Raw genomic sequence first — 22,756 nt, 5'->3', positions numbered from 1 at the left:
CGCAAGTCTAAGGCTATATGGGGGATCTTTGTCTTGGTATGTCCCGTGGGGAGTGGTAGCGTAGTGGTTAGTGCGTTGCGCTAGGAACCCAGCGACCCGAGTTCGTTTCCCGCTCACGACCAATAACCGTGGCGATTTTAACCGCTCCTGGGCATCCTCTAGGTCGACTCAGCCTCAAATTAGTTATTGGTGCGGTGCATCAACATGGCCTACTGGGGAGACAAAGGCGGCCGGGCGTGGGTGATGTGGCCACCCACCCAGTCGTAATAATTATCAGCGGCAAAATAACTCAACTATCAGCATCATCATCCAAAGATTAAAACATCAGAATCATACTTATCATCATCATCATCATATTCATCCAAGAATTCAATCATCAACAGCAACATCATCACTATCGTGCAATAATTTGACCATCATCAGTATCTTCAGCATCATCGGAATGTTTATTAGTATGATCACGATACAATCATTCCATCAATCATCAGCACCATAAAACGGTAATCGACTCGCGCAACGTGAATTTGTTTTTATTTAAACAGGGAAGTGAAACCTGGCTGAGCCTGCTGAGAGTCACGAAAGAAATCACCGCTATCAGCATAATTCAATAATTTAGCAAAACATTTAAAATCATCATCATCCGATAATTTACACGATCATAAAATCATGAGTCTCAGGTGATAATAGCCATGATCATCACAAGCCGGTAAGGATGTGGACGGTTCATCATGCACTGAAGAACGTATCTTGAGTTATAATTCACGACACGTGTTTACACATACAGCACGTGCTCTATATTAAAAAAAAAAAACATTTTAAGCAGTTTCCTGGACCAAATGGAAATTACACATTCCTATGGCGGGGTAGGTGTACGAGGTCTTTCAAGAGGGCAGTATAACCACTTTGTTAAGACGTAGAGCCTTTCGCGACCAATATCATCCACAGTAGAGGGGGGGGGGGGGGGTTTCTTTGGGTTGGATTGCGTAAATGTATAAATGTTGTGTCGTTAAACCCGCCACCACCCGACACAGCTAACTAGTAAAGGCCGTCACGTAAACAGAACGTGACCAATTCGTCACTAGCACAGCACTAACCGGTCGTACTCAGATTGTAAATGTTGTGGCTTGGCTCTCCAACACAGCGGTTAGTGCTGTACTAGTATAATACACTATACACTAGTGCTGTACTAGTGACGAATTGGCCACGTTCTGTTGACGTGACAACCCTTACTAGTTGGCCGTGTCGGGTGGTGGCGCGTGGCTGGCGACAGCCCTGCGCGTCACTTCGCGGGCAACGTTTAACGATCCCCGCGACGTCCTTCGCAAGAGCTGGGCCGCCATCGCGCGTGTAGCCTTTAACAGACTGTTGGGGCAAGTGCTGTTAGCGGAATAGCACCGATGAGGCAGGCTGGCACGGCACCACGAGAGGGGTGGGTGGCCAGCACCACGCCGGGAGCCGCCTTTGTTACCCGAGTGGCGATGTTTACACATTGCACCAGGTACTCAATTGAGGCCGAGTCGACCTAGGGGAGGCCCAGGACCGGTTCAGGTGCTGGAGGATGATGGAGGGAGGAGGGGAGAAGGAAAGGAGGGGGGAGGGAGGATGATGGAAGGAAGGAGGAGGAGGGAGGGAGGAGCAGGAGGGCGAGAGAGGAGACTCCGGCGCTAGGAGGAGATGGCGATGCTGTCGCACAGACTCTTGATGATGTCCAGGATCTCGTCCTCCTTGTTGGGAGCGGAGATCTCGAACTCGCGCAAGGAGCAGGCGCCCTCTGCCTTCGCCTTCTCGTAGAGAAGCCTCGCGAAGCGCGCCTCCACCTGGGGCCCATGACGCATCACACTCGGTCACCGGTTCCGGCCGAACGTGGCGAAGCGGTAACCAGTTCAAGCGGAACGTGGCAAAGCGGTAACCAGTTCTAGTGGAACGTGGCAAAGCGGTAACCAGTTCTAGTGGAACGTGGCGAAGCGGTAACCAGTTCTAGTGGAACGTGGCAAAGCAGTAACCAGTTCTAGTGGAACGTGGCAAAGCGGTAACCAGTTCTAGTGGAACGTGGCAAAGTGGTAACCAGTTCTAGTGGAACGTGGCAAAGCGGTAACCAGTTCTAGTGGAACGTGGCAAAGCGGTAACCAGTTCTAGTGGAACGTGGCAAAGCGGTAACCAGTTCTAGTGGAACGTGGCAAAGTGGTAACCAGTTCTAGTGGAACGTGGCAAAGCGGTAACCAGTTCTAGTGGAACGTGGCAAAGCGGTAACCAGTTCTAGTGGAACGTGGCAAAGCGGTAACCAGTTCTAGTGGAACGTGGCAAAGCGGTAACCAGTTAAAGTGGAACGTGGCAAAGTGGTAACCAGTTCAAGTGGAACGTGGCAAAGCGGTAACCAGTTCTAGTGGAACGTGGCAAAGCGGTAACCAGTTCTAGTGGAACGTGGCAAAGCGGTAACCAGTTCAAGTGGAACGTGGCAAAGCGGTAACCAGTTCAAGTGGAACGTGGCAAAGCGGTAACCAGTTCAAGTGGAACGTGGCAAAGCGGTAACCAGTTCTAGTGGAACGTGGTAAAGCGGTAACCAGTTCTAGTGGAACGTGGCAAAGCGGTAACCAGTTCTAGTGGAACGTGGCAAAGCAGTAACCAGTTCAAGTGGAACGTGGCAAAGCGGTAACCAGTTCTAGTGGAACGTGGCAAAGCGGTAACCAGTTCTAGTGGAACGTGGCAAAGCGGTAACCAGTTCTAGTGGAACGTGGCAAAGCAGTAACCAGTTCAAGTGGAACGTGGCAAAGCGGTAACCAGTTCTAGTGGAACGTGGCAAAGCGGTAACCAGTTCTAGTGGAACGTGGCAAAGCGGTAACCAGTTCAAGTGGAACGTGGCAAAGCGGTAACCAGTTCTAGTGGAACGTGGCAAAGCGGTAACCAGTTCAAGTGGAACGTGGCAAAGCGGTAAGCAGTTCTAGTGGAACGTGGCAAAGCGCTAACCAGTTCAAGTGGAACGTGGCAAAGCGGTAACCAGTTCAAGTGGAACGTGGCAAAGCGCTAACCAGTTCAAGTGGAACGTGGCAAAGCGGTAACCAGTTCTAGTGGAACGTGGAGGGAGAGGCTGATGGGAGAGGTGGGGCTGAGGGGTGGGGCCGAGGGCATTGGTGTCAGTCGGGGTGATGACACGTGAACAGTACACGTGTTGTGTTTTGTTGTTGTTGTTTGATACCCGACCCAGCAGTGCCGGATTAAGCTAGTGCGGGGCCTGTAGCAAATGTTATAAAGGGGCCCTAAATTAAAAAAAACCTTAAATATTAAAACACATTTTTTACTTGCGTAGTAAAGTAATTTATTTTTTCATTTGCCATACAGCCAGATAATACGACAAATCGCTAATCTTAAGCACCCAGTCGTTCGTAAAAGTTGAAGGCAGTATAGTACTATAGTAATAGAGCAAGTGCAGAAGAATCATTGATACCGGAATTGATAGCTTGAAAGCGTTTAGCGCGGGGCCCTTGAAAGTGCGGGGCCCTTGGAAGTGCGGGGCCCGTAGCATGTGTAGCTACGGTTGCTACTGCGATAATCCGGCACTGTGACCCAGGTGTAACTCACGCAGGGCAATGATCGGCTCCCATCCACCGTGGGAGTTCAGAGTCGGGCAGGAGCCTCGCGAAGACGAGAGCGGGGATTCGACAAGGCTCCCCTGGGTAAACAATCCCAGCCTCACCACGCCTCACCGCGCCTCACCACGCCTCACCACGCCACACCACGCCTCACCACGCCACACCACGCCTCACCACGCCTCACCACGCCACACCACGCCTCACCACGCCACACCACGCCTCACCACGCCTCACCGCGCCTCACCACGCCTCACCACGCCTCACCACGCCTCACCACGCCACACCACGCCTCACCACGCCACACCACGCCACACCACGCCTCACCACGCCACACCACGCGCTCACCTGCACGGTGACGTATTTCTTAGCGCCGTCCATGTCGGGGAATTCCTCGCCGAAGCAGATAGTGGTGACGAACTGCGGTGACGGACCGTGCCAGGTCACGTACTGATTCATTTCTGGCAACAAGAGCAAACAACAACAACAACAACTCTCTCTCTCTCTCTGCTTCGTACGCCTGATGTGCGATACGCAGAGCAAACGGCAACAATTTCACATTCGGCAACAATTTCACATTCGGGTGGTCGAGCACAGACAACGGTGCCCCGGGAGCGAGCAGAGGTGTTGATGGCTGCGACGATGCCCCCAGCGACGATGCCCCCGGCGACGATGCCCCCAACGACGATGCCCCCAACAACGATGGCTCCTACTGCGTATTTTTGCGGATCGGGGGGTCATTGCGTGGCTACGCGTCGCACCGCCTGCTTCTGGGCGCGACGACTACTCCTGGAGAGTCTTTGATTTCCAGTCTTTGATTTCCATTTGTGCGTCAGGTGTCCTGCCATGGTTGTTGGTGCAGCGGAATTCTAAGCACGCCATGAGGGCGGCGGCCCTGATGGGCGATCTCGCGGTCTCCAGGGCAACAACACAAGCAGCAGCGGCAACAACAACGCAACACGGGGGAACACACAACCCGGCCACACGCCGTAACGGCCACGCACGCCAGCTCTGCCGTGATCCACCAACCGAGCCCCCCCCCGTTAGGCCGTTTCATCTGATGCACCTCCACACGTTCAGTTGCAAATTGACAACCTGCTGGCACGCACGCGTCACCCACCCGCTCCGCACACACCAGTGCCACCCATGCACATCACCCACTCACCCACCCACACATTGCCCCCACGCAGACACACACACCACCCACACACATCACCCACTCACCCACCCACCCACACATTGCCCCCACGCAGACACACACATCACCCACCCACACACATCGCCTATACACATCAGCCACCCACCCACACACACACATTACCCACGTCACTTACACATACACACAGCGCCCACGCACTAACACTCACACGCATCACCCACCCATCGCCTACATCGCCCACACAAACAGACATCACACCCAATGACAACCACCATTCGCCACTAAGTGACGGTGACGTGACCACGGCGCCTGTGCCAGGCCAGGTGCGCTTTCAGGCCACGTGAAGCGTCGCAGGCCTCGCCGACAGGAGGTCTGGGCACAGACCCAGCAGGCGCCACGGGTCGGCCGACAGAGATCACCGGCAGACGCACAGAGCTGCAGCCCCCCACTGTGCCAACTCGCCGCAATTGTATCCGCCCGGCGCTCCGCTCGCTGCCGTGAGCGTCGCTCCTCGGGGACCGTCGCAGGGAGGGCGACTGCTTCCAACTCCCCCCCGGTGGCGTCCGTCGCTCGCACGCGCACGCGCTCGCGCTCGCACCTTTCATGAACTGCCGCGTGTTGAACAGCTGCACGGGGGGGCCCCTCTCCATCTTGTTGGGGGCTCCGGGCGGCGTCTCGGCGCAGGGGCCCGACCAGAAGACGTGCGCCCGGCAGAGGCGCTGGGCGAAGAGCCCTTCGCTCGTCACGCTCAGCAGCACGCCGCGCTCCACGTTGGCGAGCAGAGTCTCCGTGTGGGCCCGCTGCCTGGCGTCGCCGGGAGCGGCGAGCGCGGACGCCGGCGGCGGGAAGAGGAGCTGCGTGGCCTCGCTGGGGCCGTACACGCTGGGGTCGTGCACCGTCGGGGCGCGGTGGCCCACGCGGCAAAGCCGCGACGCCCACTGCTCGCTCACCAGCGCGCCCTTGTAGAAGAACCGCACGTCGATGACGGAGTAGTCTGGTGGTGGTGGTGGTGGCGGCGGTGGTGGGGAAGAGGGAGGGCGGGGGGGAGTGGGCCAGAGTAGCAAGAAGGGTCGTTTGAACACGCGGTCAAGCTATCGCGACCAATATGAATGCGTGTCGTTAAACCCGCCACCACCCGACACAGCAAATTAGTAAGGTGTGTGACGTACACGAAATGTGGCAATAATCCGTGAGAGGTTTTATGGGCTGGTTCGCGTGGATATAAAGGTGTCGTTAAACCCGCAACCACCACAGCAAATTAGTAAGGTTTGTCACGTAAACAGAAAATGCCAATTATAAATGTTGTGGATTTGCTCTCCAACAGACCGGTGTGCTGTACTGGTAACGAATCGACGTGTTCTGTTTACGTGACAAACCTTACTAATTGGCTGTGTCGGGTGGTGGTGGGTTTAACGCCATTTATATCTACGCGATCTATCCCAAAAAATATATATTATGGATGACATTGGTCGCGAAAGGCTATGAGTTAATCTGACGTGCAAATTAGTTCCTCGTTCAGCACACCGGTTGTGTGTTGGAGAGTAAACTCACAATTGTGAACGTTGTTACAATTGTAGATGCCGTGGGTTTTACTCGCCAGCACACCGGAAACTAGCCGGGTGAACTGGCTGCACGGGATTTTCTGTGTACCGAAGAAGCGTCGAAGTTGAAATGGCAGAAGAAGACGTAAAATAAAAAATAAAAATAGCGACGCCGAAGAGGTAGGAGCAACCAACGCGAAGGACTGACCACGGTTCATTTAAAATTGCTCGAACTTTTACAACTGCTGCTCCTGTCAATGCAATTGTGTCACCGGAAATGTTCCTTAAACCTCAGAGAATGATTTTAAAAGAACGTCCCGCAATGCGTATTTCATTAAGTACCAAAAAAAAGCGTATTTCAGAGTAGGAGCCCTGTGAGAATGAAACTGAGAGGGGTCTTTGAATTTTTGTGTTGCCAATCCATGGGAAATTATCGCGAGAACAATATTACGGATCGTAATATTATTATTACGGATCCTAATATAATATTATAATAATGAATAAACGCCAAACTTTCTCTGTGATACGAATATGATGGACGCTCCGTCGTTTTCATGCAGGGGGCGCTGCAAGCCTACGCGCACCCTGCATGAACGATGGAGGCGCAGGGACAGACGCTCGATTACGTTGGCATCGATCTGCAGACGAAGGTCTTCTCGCACGGCCAGCAGCTCTCTACGTCGCCTTATCTCGATCCCGCAATCCCAAACAGGTGAAAGTCCGCATCGAACCGAACCCCCGGCAAGGCCATCATCTACTTAACGACGACAGAAAATTCACACGAAATGTCGTTTTCAATGAAGTCTTCCAGATGTAAAATGATATTTATATATAAACAACTTTCTCTATCTGTCTATGACGAATACGATGAACGCTTGAGAGAGAGAACGAGGCGATTGGGTGTTGATTCCCAGAATCCACTTGGCCCCCACCGACACGACTTTGCCATTTGTTTTGCGACGACGACAATTTCCCATTTCTCTCCGCGTACGCTTTCACAATCAACAAGTCGCAGGGACAGACGTTCCGTTACGTTGGTAAGTGCACAACTGTATCTTTCTTTCTGTGATGAATACCAGGTTGGTGGGGGGCGACGCAGGCGACCCCCAACAACCTAATAATAATATATTATTACAATAATAATATATTATTATAATAACATAAAATGCTATTTTATTATAATATATGTAGTATTATATGATATATCATATTATATTACGAATCGTAATATCATATTACGGATCGTGCCCTGTTGCAAAAAACGCAATGGCAGACAGCTACGCACGCAGGAACCCGGCGACCCACTCGCGGCCACCTACGATTAACACGGTTGGCTACGTACGGTGCAAAAGAAGTTCAACCTACATAGACACACAGAGTGGCGATTATCTGAACCGATCCTGGGCCTCGCCTGGGTCGACTTCAGCAATAAATTAGTACCTTGAGCGGTGCGTAAACATCGATGATACAAAGGCGGCCGGGCGTGGTGCTGGCCACCCACCCCTTTCGTGTGCCGTGCCGGGCCTTCATAGGTGCTCCTTCCTACAGGCTACACGGGGTGTGTGTGTGTGTGCGTGCGTGACTGATCATTACCTGGGTAGTCGAGCAGCATTTCAGGGCTGTAGCACCAGGGCGCCGGTTCCATCACTGCCATGGACACCTGTAAATCAGACGGGACGCGCACGTGTGACCCGCACGGCGGCGCCGCGTCGGTCGCCACGCGTCAAACAAGACGACGGCGTGGAGCGGTGCGACTGACGGAACGCGGGCGGTCAAGACGTCGATGTCTCACCGTCGTCCGCCAGATCCCGCGGCTGCTGCACGCAAGAAGCAGCGCAGTCGCCCGGAGTGTGGTCTTAGACTCGCTCAGAGAGCCACAGACTCACTCAGACTCACTCAGAGAGCCATAGACTCACTCAGAGAGCCACAGACTCGCTCAGAGAGACACAGACTCACTCAGAGTGCCATAGACTCGCTCAGAGAGCCACAGACTCACTCAGAGAGCCATAGACTCGCTTAGAGAGCCACAGACTCACTCAGACTCACTCAGAGAGCCATAGACTCACTCAGAGAGCCACAAACTCACTCAGAGAGCCACAGACTCACTCAGACTCACTCAGAGAGCCATAGACTCACTCAAAGAGCCACAGACTCGCTCAGACTCACTCAGTGAGCCATAGACTCACTCAGTGAGCCATAGACTCACTCAGAGAGCCACAGACTCACTCAGACTCACTCAGAGAGCCATAGACTCACTCAGAGAGCCACAGACTCACACAGAGAGCCATAGACTCACACAGAGCCACAGACTCACACAGAGAGCCACAGACTCACTCAGAGAGCCACAGACTCGCTCAGAGAGCCACAGACTCAGAGAGCCACAGACTCACTCAGAGAGCCACAGACTCGCTCAGAGAGCCACAGACTCTCTCAGAGACCCACAGTCTCACACATAGACCCACAGACTCTCACGCAGATACCCATAGACCTGCATAGAGACCCGTAGACTCACACAGAGGCCCACAGACTAACACACAGATCCATAGACTCACGCTGAGACCCACAGACTCGCGCAGAGACCCATTTTCTTGTCTAAACATCGCCACTTGGGAGTTAAAGGCGGTCGAGCGTGGGTGTTGGTCAGCCCACCCCACTTGCATTGTGCCGTGTTGGCCTTGATTCACGGGCGCTCATTAAAACCACTTGCCTGCACAGTTCGTTGGAGGCTATACGGGGGATCTCTATCTTTACGTGCGTGCATTGTGTCTGTGGGTGTGTCAGTGGTTCCGTACTGAAACCATCAATAAATCTCGGAAATGTCGTCCTGACACCCCCACCCACCCACCCCGTCCCCACGTGGTCTCAACGTCCACCTTTGTCTCCCCTCTTCCCACGTGACCCCTCCCCACAGTCACAGGATCGGCGACAGGGGGACACGCGCGCGGGGCCTGGCGATGTCGTCAAAGGGTGGTAAAGGGGCCGGACACAAAGCGTCGACAGTCGGGGTCAGGGCCCACGATGGCACGGGTTGGCTCGGCAGCCGGAAGGTTGCGAGTTCAAATCCTGGTTTGGGTGCTTGACTCATCATCATCGTCGTCGTCATCCATCCGGGGTCGATAAAATAGCTACCACTTTGCGGGGATGGCAACGGTGGTTGTTTGTGCCTTGGATAGACTCGCCCCCACCGTCCCACCTCGCCATAGGAATGTGGAATGTCCCAATCCTGCCTACTGTGTACTGGCCACAGGAGACCACGCGCCCGTCCGCGTCGCTCATCGTGGACGTTAAAGATCCCGTGACGTCAGTCGAGGAAGAGTAGGCCAATGTGTGCCCCGGCGCCCACGGTCAAAATTTTTGCCGAATTAGAAAACGGTGAGCCGGGCAACCACGCCCGGCCGCCTTTGTCTCCCCACAGTAGCGGCACACCGCACAGGAGGTACTTTTTTTTTCAAGGCTGAGTCGACCTAGGGAAGGCACAGCAGCGGTTCAGATATTCGCCGTCAGCGGTTGTCGATGGCAGTGAGCGGGAGCAGTGCCGGATGGAGCGAGTGTGGGGCCTGTAGCAAATGTTATAAAGGGGCCCAAATTTTTTTTTAAAACATGACGTAAATATTAAAACCTACATTTTTTTTTTACTTGCGCGGTAAAGTAATTGTAATTTTTGTTTTATTTGTTATACAGCCAGATAATACGACGAATCGCTAACCTTAAGCACCCAGTCGTTGGTAAAAGTTGAAGGCGGTATAGTACTATAGTAATAGAGCAAGTGCAGAAGAATCACCGAACCGGAATTGATAGCTTGAAAGCATTTAGCGAGGGGCCCTTGAAAGTGCGGGGCCCGTAGCTACTACATATGTAGTCGTAGCTACTAGTAGCTACTACTAGTAGCTACTACTACATATATGTGTACTACTACATATGTAGTAGTAGCTACTAGTAGCTACTACTACATATGTAGTCGTAGTAGCTACTAGTAGCTACTACTACTACTAGTAGCTACTACTACTACTAGTAGCTACTACTACATATGTAGTCGTAGCTACTAGTAGCTACTACTAGTAGCTACGACTACATATATGTGTACTACTACATATGTAGCAGTAGCTACTAGTAGCTACGACTACATATATGTGTACTACTACATATGTAGTAGTAGCTACTAGTAGCTACTACTACTACTACATATGTAGTAGTTACTAGTAGCTACTACTACATATGTAGTAGTACACATATATGTAGTCGTAGCTACTAGTAGCTACTGCTACATATGTAGTAGTAGCTACTAGTAGTAGCTCTACTACATATGTAGTAGTACTACTACGTATGTAGTAGTAGCTGCTACATATGTAGTAGTAACTACATATGTAGTAGCTACTACTACATATGTAGTAGCTGTAGCTACTATATATGTACATATGTAGTAGCTACTACTACATATGTACATATGTAGTAGTAGCTACTACTACTACACGTGTAGTAGTAGCAACTACTACATATGTAGTAGCTGTAGCTACTACTACACGTGTAGTAGTAGCTACTTGTGCTACTGGGATAATCCGGCACTGAGCGGGAATCGAACTCGGCCCGCCGGGGCTCTTGAGCGCAACGCTCCCGCTCCCCACACACACACAACAGACAAAAGATCCCCCATCCCCCCGTATAGCCAGCAACAGACGCTTGGGGCAAGTGCGCTGTTGGCGAGCAGCACCCGCTCGCCCGGCCGCCTCCACCAATGCCACCGCAACCAGGTACTCATTCAGGGCCGAGTGGACGACGCAGCGGAGGCGTCAGCAGCGGTTCAGACAATCGCCAGCGGTGTTTGGCCGCGAGTGGGAATCGTCACCTCCCCCCACCTTCCCCCGTACTGCAGATCACTTGGCAGGGAAGGAGCCTCCTGGAGAAGAGCCGAGGGAATCGGCAGAGCGACGCTCTCGGCCGTCTCGTCGTGCTTGTGAGTTGTTGTTTTTTTTTTAACGAGTTCCCCGAAAATTGTGACGACTCCTAGGCTCCCCCCACGCAAGCGAACTTTGGACCGGAGGGCGTTTCGCAAACTCACCCGGGACTCGGGCCTTTACAGCCCCGCGTCCCACTCACCCGCACGCTAGCCCACATGCTCACCAACTCACCCGCATGCTCACCAACTCACCCGCAGGCGACCCCACATACTCACCAACTCACCCGCATGCTCACCAACTCACCCGCACGCTAGCCTACATTCTCACCAACTCACCCGCACGCGACCCCACATACTCACCAACTCACCCACATGCTCACCAACTCACCCGCACGTGACCCCACATACTCACCAACTCACCCGCATGCTCACCAACTCACCCGCACGCGACCCCACATACTCACCAACTCACCCGCATGCTCACCAACTCACCCGCACGCTAGCCTACATACTCACCAACTCACCCGCATGCTCACCAACTCACCCGCACGTGACCCCACATACTCACCAACTCACCCGCATGCTCACCAACTCACCCGCACGCTAGCCTACATACTCACCAACTCACCCGCATGCTCACCAACTCACCCGCACGTGACCCCACATACTCACCAACTCACCCGCATGCTCACCAACTCACCCGGAAGCTAGCCCACATGCTCACCAACTCACCCACACGCGACCCTACATGCCCACCAACTCACCCACATGCTCACCAACTCACCCGCATGCTCACCAACTCACCCGCACGTGACCCCACATACTCACCAACTCACCCGCATGCTCACCAAGTCACCCGCACGCGACCCCACATGCTCACCAACTCACCCGCACGCGACCCCACATACTCACCAACTCACCCGCATGCTCACCAACTCACCCGCATGCTCACCAACTCACCCGCACGCGACCCCACATGCTCACCAACTCACCCGCACGCTCACCAACTCACCCGCATGCTCACCAACTCACCCGCACGCGACCCTACATGCTCACCAACTCACCCGCATGTTCACCAACTCACCCGCACGCTAGCCCGCATGCTCACCAACTCACCCGCATGCTCACCAACTCACCCGCACGTGACCCCACATACTCACCAACTCACCCGCATGCTCACCAACTCACCCGCACGCGACCCCACATACTCACCAACTCACCCGCATGCTCACCAACTCACCCGCATGCGACCCCACATACTCACCAACTCACCCGCATGCTCACCAACTCACCCGCACGTGACCCCACATACTCACCAACTCACCCGCATGCTCACCAACTCACCCGCACGCGACCCCACATACTCACCAACTCACCCGCATGCTCACCAACTCACCCGCATGCTCACCAACTCACCCGCACGTGACCCCACATACTCACCAACTCACCCGCATGCTCACCAACTCACCCGCACGCGACCCCACATGCTCACCAACTCACCCGCACGCTCACCAACTCACCCGCACGCTCACCCGCATGCCCCCATGTAGCAGGACCCTCATGATTGAGTCCTGTTGACCGCAATGATGATGATAACGATGATCATCTTGATGACGGTAACGATGCCGATGATGATGATGCTGATGACGAGAATGACGATAATGTTGACGATGACGATGTCAATGACGACGACGACGATGATGTCGATGTTGATGACGATGACGATGATGTTGACGACGATGTTGATGTTGCACCTGTACCTCCTGGATCTGTTCAGGTTCTTCCGGTGGCATGATCTCATCGCTGTTGCGGGCACAGTCACCTGTGAAGACAACGGACAATCGAGCGTTGATCAACTATTTCTATTTCGCCAGCTAAAGGCCCACTGAGCTGTATAAATATTAATCAGAAGCGACGTGGCCACAAATGACAGCTCAACAAAGCGGCTCATCACGCGGACATTTCGAGCAGAGGCCAAAGACTCTGAGCTCACGCCCATCCTAAATGTGGAGGTGGAAAACCCCGGAGACAAATCCACGCGACCACGGGGAGAGAGAGGAGACACGCACATTCCAATATACAGCAGCAGTCGTCAGGGTCGGGATCGAACCCACGACCTCCCGTGTACCAGGCGAGAGAGTTGACATCTCCTAGCCACCGCGGTGACCCCCAGTGTCCTTGGTATCGAAACACGAAACTGATACGCAATGTCTCCTCCTCCTCCTTCCCATATTTGTCTCTCAGCATGAAAACATTTAAAGTAAAGAGATACATATTTAAAAAAAAAACGCATCCCATCAGCACGGACACCTTTCTTTTGGGAGCGAATACATTCGACAGCGCTGTATGGCAACGCACCCCAGAGACACACAAAGACACACAACTGACAGTGAGACACACAGAGACACACAGAGACACACTACTGGTAGTGAGACACACAGAGACACTACTGACAGTGAAACACACAGAGACACACAGGGACACACTACTGGTAGTGAGACACACAGAGACACTACTGACAGTGAGACACACAGAGACACACTACTGGTAGTGAGACACACAGAGACACACTACTAGTAGTGAGACACACAGAGACACACAGAGACACACTACTGACAGTGAGACACACAGAGACACACAGAGAGACACTACTGGTAGTGAGAGACACACAGACACACTACTGACAGTGAGACACACGGAGACACACTACTGGTAGTGAGACACACAGAGACACACTACTGACAGTGAGACACACAGAGACACACTACTGACAGTGAGACACACAGAGACACACTACTGGTAGTGAGACACACAGAGACACACAGACACACTACTGACAGTGAGACACACGGAGACATACAGAGAGACACTACTGGTAGTGAGACACACACAGACACACTACTGACAGTGATACACACAGAGACACACTACTGGTCGTGAGACACACAGAGACACACAGAGACACACTACTGGTCGTGAGACACACAGAGACACACAGAGACACACTACTGGTCGTGAGACACACAGAGACACACAGAGACACACTACTGATAGTGAGACACACAGAGACACACACAGACACACTACTGACAGTGAGACACACAGAGACACACAGAGACACACTACTGGTCGTGAGACACACAGAGACACACAGAGACACACTACTGACAGTGAGACACACAGAGACACACTACTGGTAGTGAGACACACAGAGACACACTACTGGTCGTGAGACACACAGAGACACACACAGACACACTACTGACAGTGAGACACACAGAGACACACTACTGGTAGTGAGACACACAGAGACACACACAGACACACAGAGACACACAGAGACACACTACTGGTCGTGAGACACACAGAGACACACTACTGGTCGTGAGACACACAGAGACACACAGAGACACACAGAGACACACTACTGACAGTGAGACACACAGAGACACACTACTGGTCGTGAGACACACAGAGACACACAGAGACACACTACTGGTCGTGAGACACACAGAGACACACTCACATCGCGTGGTGCTCTCCTCTGGCAGAATGCGGTACACCTTGAAGGCCTCGCTGCTCGCCGTCTGGCTGCGGTCGCTCAGCTCCTCAAAGTCCGGACTCTTGTTGAGGGCGCAGCGGAGCCGCGTCTTCCACGTGCTCGCATCAGCACGGTCCTCGCCAGCCCGGTACTTGCCCTTGAAGATGGCCCACGCCTGTGGGGTGGCGGTGGTGGGCGGGATGAGAGGGGGATGAGTGGGGGATGAGTGGGGGATGAGAGGGGGATGAGAGGGGGATGAGAGGGGGATGAGAGGGGGATGAGTGGGGGATGAGAGGGGAGACACGTGGGGGATGAGAGAGGGATGAGTGGGGGATGAGAGGGGGATGAGAGGGGGATGAGTGGGGGATGAGAGGGGGATGAGAGGGGGATGAGTGGGGGATGAGTGGGGGATGAGAGGGGGATGAGAGGGGGATGAGAGGGGGATGAGTGCGGGATGAGAGGGGGATGAGAGGGGGATGAGAGGGGGATGAGTGGGGGATGAGTGGGGAATGAGAGGGGGATGAGAGGGGGATGAGTGGGGGATGAGTGGGGAATGAGAGGGGGATGAGTGCGGGATGAGTGGGGGATGAGAGGGGGATGAGAGGGGGATGAGAGAGGGATGAGTGGGGGATGAGTGGGGAATGAGAGGGGGATGAGAGGGGAGACACGAGGGGGATGAGTGGGGGATGAGAGGGGGATGAGAGGGGGATGAGTGGGGGATGAGTGGGGGATGAGAGGTGGATGAGAGGGGGATGAGTGGGGGATGAGTGGGGGATGAGAGGGGGATGAGAGGGGAGACACGTGGGGGATGAGAGGGGGATGAGTGGGGGATGAGAGGGGGATGAGAGAGGGATGAGTGGGGGATGAGTGGGGGATGAGAGGGGGATGAGAGGGGTATGAGAGGGGAGACACGTGGGGGATGAGAGGGGGATGAGTGGGGGATGAGAGGGGGATGAGAGAGGGATGAGTGGGGGATGAGTGGGGGATGAGAGGGGGATGAGAGGGGTATGAGAGGGGAGACACGTGGGGGATGAGAGGGGGATGAGTGGGGGATGAGAGGGGGATGAGAGGGGGATGAGTGGGGGATGAGTGGGGGATGAGTGGGAGATGAGAGGGGGATGAGAGGGGAGACACGTGAGGGATGAGAGGGGGATGAGTGGGGGATGAGAGGGGGATGAGAGGGGGATGAGAGGGGGATGAGAGGGGAGACACGTGGGGGATGAGAGGGGGATGAGTGGGGGATGAGAGGGGGATGAGAGGGGGATGAGTGGGGGATGAGAGGGGGATGAGTGGGGGATGAGAAGGGAGACACGTGGGGGATGAGAGAGGGATGAGTGGGGGATGAGTGGGGGATGAGTGGGGGATGAGAGGGGGATGAGAGGGGGATGAGAGGGGGATGAGAGGGGGATGAGTGGGGGATGAGTGGGGGATGAGAGGGGGATGAGAGGGGGATGAGAGGGGGATGAGAGGGGGATGAGTGGGGGATGAGTGGGGGATGAGAGGGGGATGAGAGGGGGATGAGAGGGGAGACACGTGCGGGATGAGTGGGGGATGAGAGGGGGATGAGAGAGGGATGAGTGGGGGATGAGTGGGGGATGAGAGAGGGATGAGTGGGGGATGAGTGGGGGATGAGAGGGGGATGAGAGGGGGATGAGAGGGGGATGAGTGGGGGATGAGTGGGGGATGAGAGGGGGATGAGAGGGGGATGAGAGGGGGATGAGAGGGGGATGAGAGGGGGATGAGAGGGGGATGAGAGGGGGATGAGAGGGGGATGAGTGGGGGATGAGAGGGGGATGAGAGGGGGATGAGAGGGGGATGAGTGCGGGATGAGAGGGGGATGAGAGGGGGATGAGAGGGGGATGAGTGGGGGATGAGTGGGGAATGAGAGGGGGATGAGAGGGGGATGAGTGGGGGATGAGTGGGGAATGAGAGGGGGATGAGTGCGGGATGAGTGGGGGATGAGAGGGGGATGAGAGGGGGATGAGAGGGGGATGAGAGAGGGATGAGTGGGGGATGAGTGGGGAATGAGAGGGGGATGAGAGGGGAGACACGAGGGGGATGAGTGGGGGATGAGAGGGGGATGAGAGGGGGATGAGTGGGGGATGAGTGGGGGATGAGAGGGGGATGAGTGGGGGATGAGTGGGGGATGAGAGGGGGATGAGAGGGGAGACACGTGGGGGATGAGAGGGGGATGAGTGGGGGATGAGAGGGGGATGAGAGAGGGATGAGTGGGGGATGAGAGGGGGATGAGAGGGGTATGAGAGGGGAGACACGTGGGGGATGAGAGGGGGATGAGTGGGGGATGAGAGGGGGATGAGAGGGGGATGAGTGGGGGATGAGTGGGGGATGAGTGGGAGATGAGAGGGGGATGAGAGGGGAGACACGTGAGGGATGAGAGGGGGATGAGTGGGGGATGAGAGGGGGATGAGAGGGGGATGAGAGGGGGATGAGAGGGGAGACACGTGGGGGATGAGAGGGGGATGAGTGGGGGATGAGAGGGGGATGAGAGAGGGATGAGTGGGGGATATGAGGGGGATGAGAGGGGAGACACGTGGGGGATGAGAGGGGGATGAGTGGGGGATGAGAGGGAGATGAGAGGGGGATGAGTGGGGGATGAGTGGGAGATGAGAGGGGGATGAGAGGGGAGACACGTGGGGGATGAGAGGGGGATGAGTGGGGGATGAGAGGGGGATGAGAGAGGGATGAGTGGGGGATGAGAGGGGGATGAGAGGGGGATGAGAGGGGGATGAGAGGGGGATGAGAGGGGGATGAGAGGGGGATGAGAGGGGGATGAGAGGGGGATGAGAGGGGGATGAGAGGGGAGACACGTGGGGGATGAGAGGGGGATGAGTGGGGGATGAGAGGGGGATGAGTGGGGGATGAGTGGGGGATGAGAGGAGGATGAGTGGGGGATGAGAGGGGGATGAGAGGGGAGACACGTGGGGGATGAGAGGGGGATGAGAGAGGGATGAGTTGGGGATGAGTGGGGGATGAGAGGGGGATGAGAGGGGGATGAGAGGGGAGACACGTGGGGGATGAGTGGGGGATGAGAGGGGGATGAGTGGGGGATGAGAGGGGGATCAGAGAGGGATGAGTGGGGGATATGAGGGGGATGAGAGGGGAGACACGTGGGGGATGAGAGGGGGATGAGTGGGGGATGAGAGGGGGATGAGTGGGGGATGAGTGGGAGATGAGAGGGGGATGAGAGGGGAGACACGTGGGGGATGAGAGGGGGATGAGTGGGGGATGAGAGGGGGATGAGAGAGGGATGAGTGGGGGATGAGAGGGGGATGAGAGGGGGATGAGAGGGGGATGAGAGGGGGATGAGAGGGGGATGAGAGGGGGATGAGAGGGGGATGAGAGGGGGATGAGAGGGGGATGAGAGGGGAGACACGTGGGGGATGAGAGGGGGATGAGTGGGGGATGAGAGGGGGATGAGTGGGGGATGAGAGGAGGATGAGTGGGGGATGAGAGGGGGATGAGAGGAGGATGAGTGGGGGATGAGTGGGGGATGAGAGGAGGATGAGTGGGGGATGAGAGGGGGATGAGAGGAGGATGAGTGGGGGATGAGTGGGGGATGAGAGGAGGATGAGTGGGGGATGAGTGGGGGATGAGTGGGGGATGAGAGGAGGATGAGTGGGGGATGAGACGGGAGACACGTGGGGGATGAGAGGGGGATGAGAGAGGGATGAGTTGGGGATGAGTGGGGGATGAGAGGGGGATGAGAGGGGGATGAGAGGGGAGACACGTGGGGGATGAGTGGGGGATGAGAGGGGGATGAGTGGGGGATGAGTGGGGGATGAGAGGGGGATGAGTGGGGGATGAGTGGGGGATGAGAGGTGGATGAGAGGTGGATGAGAGGGGGATGAGAGGGGGATGAGAGGGGGATGAGTGGGGGATAAGTGGGGGATGAGAGGGGGATGAGAGGGGGATGAGAGGGGAGACACGTGGGGGATGAGAGGGGGATGAGTGGGGGATGAGAGGGGGATGAGAGAGGGATGAGTGGGGGATGAGAGGGGGATGAGGGGGATGAGAGGGGGATGAGAGGGGAGACACGTGGGGGATGAGAGGGGGATGAGAGGGGGATGAGTGGGGGATGAGTGGGGGATGAGTGGGAGATGAGAGGGGGATGAGAGGGGAGACACGTGGGGGATGAGAGGGGGATGAGTGGGGGATGAGAGGGGGATGAGAGAGGGATGAGTGGGGGATGAGTGGGGGATGAGAGGGGGATGAGAGGGGGATTAGAGGGGGATGAGAGGGGGATGAGAGGGGAGACACGTGGGGGATGAGAGGGGGATGAGTGGGGGATGAGAGGGGGATGAGTGGGGGATGAGAGAGGGATGAGTGGGGGATGAGAGAGGGATGAGTGGGGGATGAGAGGGGGATGAGAGGGGGATGAGTGGGGGATGAGTGGGGGATGAGTGGGGGATGAGGGGGGATGAGGGGGGGATGAGTGGGGGATGAGGGGGGGATGAGGGGGGGATGGGTGGGGGATGAGAGGGGGATGAGTGGGGGATGAGAGGGGGATGAGTGGGGGATGAGAGGGGGATGAGTGGGGGATGAGTGGGGGATGTGAGGGGGATGTGAGGGGGATGAGTGGGGGATGAGTGGGGGATGAGAGGGGGATGAGTGGGGGATGAGTGGGGGATGTGAGGGGGATGAGTGGGGGATGAGTTGGGGATGAGTGGGGGATGAGAGGGGGATGAGAGGGGGATGAGTGGGGGATGAGTGGGGGATGTGAGGGGGATGAGTGGGGGATGAGTTGGGGATGAGAGTGGGATGAGTGGAGGATGAGAGGGGGATGAGTGGGGGATGAGAGGGGGATGAGAGGAGGATGAGAGGGGGATGAGAGGGGGATGAGTGGGGGATGAGAGGGGGATGAGTGGGGGATGAGAGGGGGATGAGAGGGGGATGAGTGGGGGATGAGAGGAGGATGAGAGGGGGATGAGAGGAGGATGAGAGGGGATGAGTGGGGGATGAGAGGGGGATGAGTGGGGGATGAGAGGGGGATGAGAGGGGGATGAGAGGGGGATGAGTGGGGGATGTGAGGGGGATGTGAGGGGGATGAGTGGGGGATGAGAGGGGGATGAGAGGAGGATGAGAGGGGGATGAGAGGGGGATGAGAGGAAGGAGACACCCACAACCTCCTTCATACCAGGCGAGCGAGTTAACATCGACACCCGTGGCAGCCTCCCCCCACCCCCCCCGCCCCCACCTTGAAGACGGCGGCGTCCTCCTCGTGTCTGTACTCCTTCTTGCTCGCGTGCTTCCACGGGATGCGGAACGTGCTCCTCGCCTCGTCCTCCCACGCGAGCCCCGGGTAATTGCCCCCGTCCACTTGGTCGGTGATCCAGTGGCGCAGGCGGTAGGCGGCACACCCCGCCGCGTGCGTCCTCTGCATGGCACCACCACCACCACCAACCCCACCACCACCACCAACCCCGACACCACCAACCCCACCAACACCACCAACCCCGACACCACCACCACCACTCTGCTGTCGCATGCGCTCAGACACCCCGAGCACAGGTTGAGCGTGCGACGCTGGCAAGTGGCCTGTGTGTGTGGGGGGTATGTGTGTGTGGTGTGTGTGTGGTGTATGTGTGTGTGTGGTGTATGTGTGTGTGTAGTGTGTGTGTGTAGTATGTGTGTGTGGTGTATGTGTGTGTGGTGTATGATGGTGTGTGTGGTGTATGTGTGTGTGTGGTGTATGTGTGTGTGTGGTTTATGTGTGTGTGTGGTGTATGATGGTGTGTGTGGTGTATGTGTGTGTGGAGTATGTGTGTGTGGTGTATGTGTGTGTGGTGTAGTATGTGTGGGGGGTATGGGTGCAGTGTGTGTAGTGTATGGTGTGTGTGGTGTATGTTGCAGTGTATGTGGTGGATATGTGGTGTGTGTGTGTGTGGTGTGTGTGGTCTGTGTGTTTCAGCCAGTTATCTCAGTCAGTCGACCCGTGGCACCTGGGTCTGCCCCGTGACCTCCTGTCAGCGGGCGTTCGACACTTCATGTGGCATCAAGGTGCACATAGCCTGGCACAAGCGTCGTGGTGACGTCACCGCCACTTAGTGGCGAATGACGGTTGTTGTTGTGTGGTGTATATGTTGTGTGTGTATGGTGTATATGTGGTGTGTGTGGTGTATATGTGGTGTGTGGTGTATATGTGGTGTGTATGTGTGGTGTGTGTGTGTATATATGTGTGGTGTGTGTGTGTGGTGTATGTGTAGTGTATGTGTGGTCTGTGTGTGGTGTGTGTGTGTGGTGTATATGTGGTGTGTGTATGTGTGGTGTGTGTGTGTATATATATGTGTGGTGTGTGTGGTGTATGTGTAGTGTATGTGTGGTCTGTGTGTGGTGTGTGTGTGTGGTGTATATGTAGTGTGTGTGTGTGGTGTATATGTGGTGTGTGTATGGTGTATATGTGTGGTTTGTGTGTGGTGTATGTGTGGTGTGTGTGTGGTGTATGTGTAGTGTATGTGTGGTCTGTGTGTGGTGTGGTGTATGTGTGGTGTGTGTGTGTGGTGTATATGTGGTGTGTGTGGGTAGTGTATGTGTGTGTGTATGGTGTATATGTGGTGTGTGGTGTACATGTGGTGTGTGTATGGTGTATATGTGTGGTGTGTGTAGTGTGTGTGGTCTGTGTGTGGTGTATGTGTAGTGTATGTGTGGTCTGTGTGTGGTGTGTGTATGGTGTATATGTAGTGTGTGTGTGTATGGTGTATATGTGGTGTGTGGTGTATATGTGGTGTGTGTATGGTGTATATGTGTGGTGTAGTGTGTGTGGTGTGTGTGTGCTCGTTAACGGCACTTGCCCCAGCAGTCGGTGAGAGGCTCTATCTGGCGCATCTTTGAAACTCACAACCGGTTTGGGGAACTCCACAACATGTGCGGGGGATTTTGTGTTGGGTTAAATCGCGTAAATCTATAAACGGGTGTCGGTATACCCGCCGCGACCCGACACGGCCAATTAGAAAGGTTTGTCGCGTAAAGAGAATGTGCTGATTCGTTACTGGTACAGCACACCGGTGTGTTGGAGAATAAATCCCACAACATTTACAAATTACTCGGAGTTTTTTGTTATTTTCTTTGAACCTATCTACGTGACTTTACCAAAAGACCCCCAAAAGAATATGCATTCCTGCGGTTACGGAAGCTTGAAGTCAAGATTCACAATCTGAGTAAAACGTTTCGCCAGTAATTACAACAAGCATCATCAGGTGGACAGCCAGCGATCTAAACCCAAAAAAACCCCTATATTATACGGATCATATTGGTCGCGAAAGCCTATGTGTTAAACTATTTTGAGAAACTGCGTTTTATTTTAGCCGGTGTGGCCCCCGCTGAGCGGCAAGTGTGGCTCTTGATCAGGAGCGACCTGGCCATCACAATTGAAGGCTCAACTAAGTGGGTGCTTATCATCACGATCGTCGTGTGGAAATGTACAGCAGCCAAAGATTTAAAACGCGTGACGTCCATTCTAAATGTGGAGGGAACAAAAGCCTGAGAACCCGGAGAAAATTCCACGCGACTGACGGGGAGAGAGCGAGAGAGAGACACCGCAAACTCCAAATATACAGCAGCGGGCATCGTCAGGGTCGGGATCAAAGCCACGACCTCCTGTATACCTAGCGAGGTAGTTAATATCTCATAGCCACCGTGATGATGAGAGAGACACCGCAAACTCCAAATATACAGCAGCAGGCATTGTCAGGGTCGGGATCAAAGCCACGACCTCCTGTATACCTAGCGAGGTAGTTAACATCTCCTAGCCACCGTGATGATGAGAGAGACACGCAAACTCCAAATATACAGCAGCAGTCATCGTCAGGGTCGGGATCAAAGCCACGACCTCCTCTATACCTAGCGAGGTAGTTAACATCTCCTAGCCACCGTGATGATGAGAGAGATACGCAAACTCCAAATATACAGCAGCAGGCATCGTCAGGGTCGGGATCAAAGCCACGACCTCCTGTATACCAGGCGAGGTAGTTAACATCTCCTAGCCACCGTGATGATGATGAGAGAGAGAGAGACACCGCA

At 55.0% G+C, this 22,756-nt stretch overlaps 1 protein-coding gene across 1 annotated transcript; it reads right to left on the bottom strand.

The window, feature by feature from the left end:
- Positions 1-427: 427 nt before the first annotated feature.
- On the bottom strand, positions 428-21,574 carry LOC116954076 (interferon regulatory factor 8-like). Its single transcript, XM_076052137.1, has 7 exons — positions 19,935-21,574; positions 14,705-14,894; positions 12,939-13,000; positions 7,878-7,944; positions 5,342-5,737; positions 3,933-4,045; positions 428-1,817 (listed from the first exon to the last, which is right to left on the bottom strand). Exons 1-7 carry the CDS (start codon positions 20,223-20,225, stop codon positions 1,665-1,667), a joined length of 1,272 nt encoding a protein of 423 aa, XP_075908252.1. The 5' UTR covers positions 20,226-21,574; the 3' UTR covers positions 428-1,664.
- Between the last annotated feature and the right edge of the window lie 1,182 nt (positions 21,575-22,756).

The sequence above is a fragment of the Petromyzon marinus genome, chromosome 54 (assembly GCF_048934315.1).
Source record: "Petromyzon marinus isolate PM22_M1 ecotype Great Lakes invasive population chromosome 54, UKy_Petmar_22M1.pri1.0, whole genome shotgun sequence".
Classification (NCBI taxonomy): domain Eukaryota; kingdom Metazoa; phylum Chordata; class Hyperoartia; order Petromyzontiformes; family Petromyzontidae; genus Petromyzon; species Petromyzon marinus.
Note: the sequence above shows the minus strand (reverse complement) of the source record. Positions and strands in the feature narration are given on the sequence as shown.

What these genes read in the sequence shown, in the direction of transcription:
- LOC116954076 (XM_076052137.1), bottom strand. Translation starts at nt 20,225, where the DNA reads ATGCGACAGCAGAGTGGTGGTGGTGGTGTCGGGGTTGGTGGTGTTGGT. An exon ending in AATGCTGCTCGACTACCCAG is followed by an intron (nt 5,738 to 7,877) that starts GTAATGATCAGT and finishes CACCACCACCAG; the next exon opens with ACTACTCCGTCATCGACGTG. An exon ending in CACGCGGCAGTTCATGAAAG is followed by an intron (nt 4,046 to 5,341) that starts GTGCGAGCGCGA and finishes TCTTGTTGCCAG; the next exon opens with AAATGAATCAGTACGTGACC.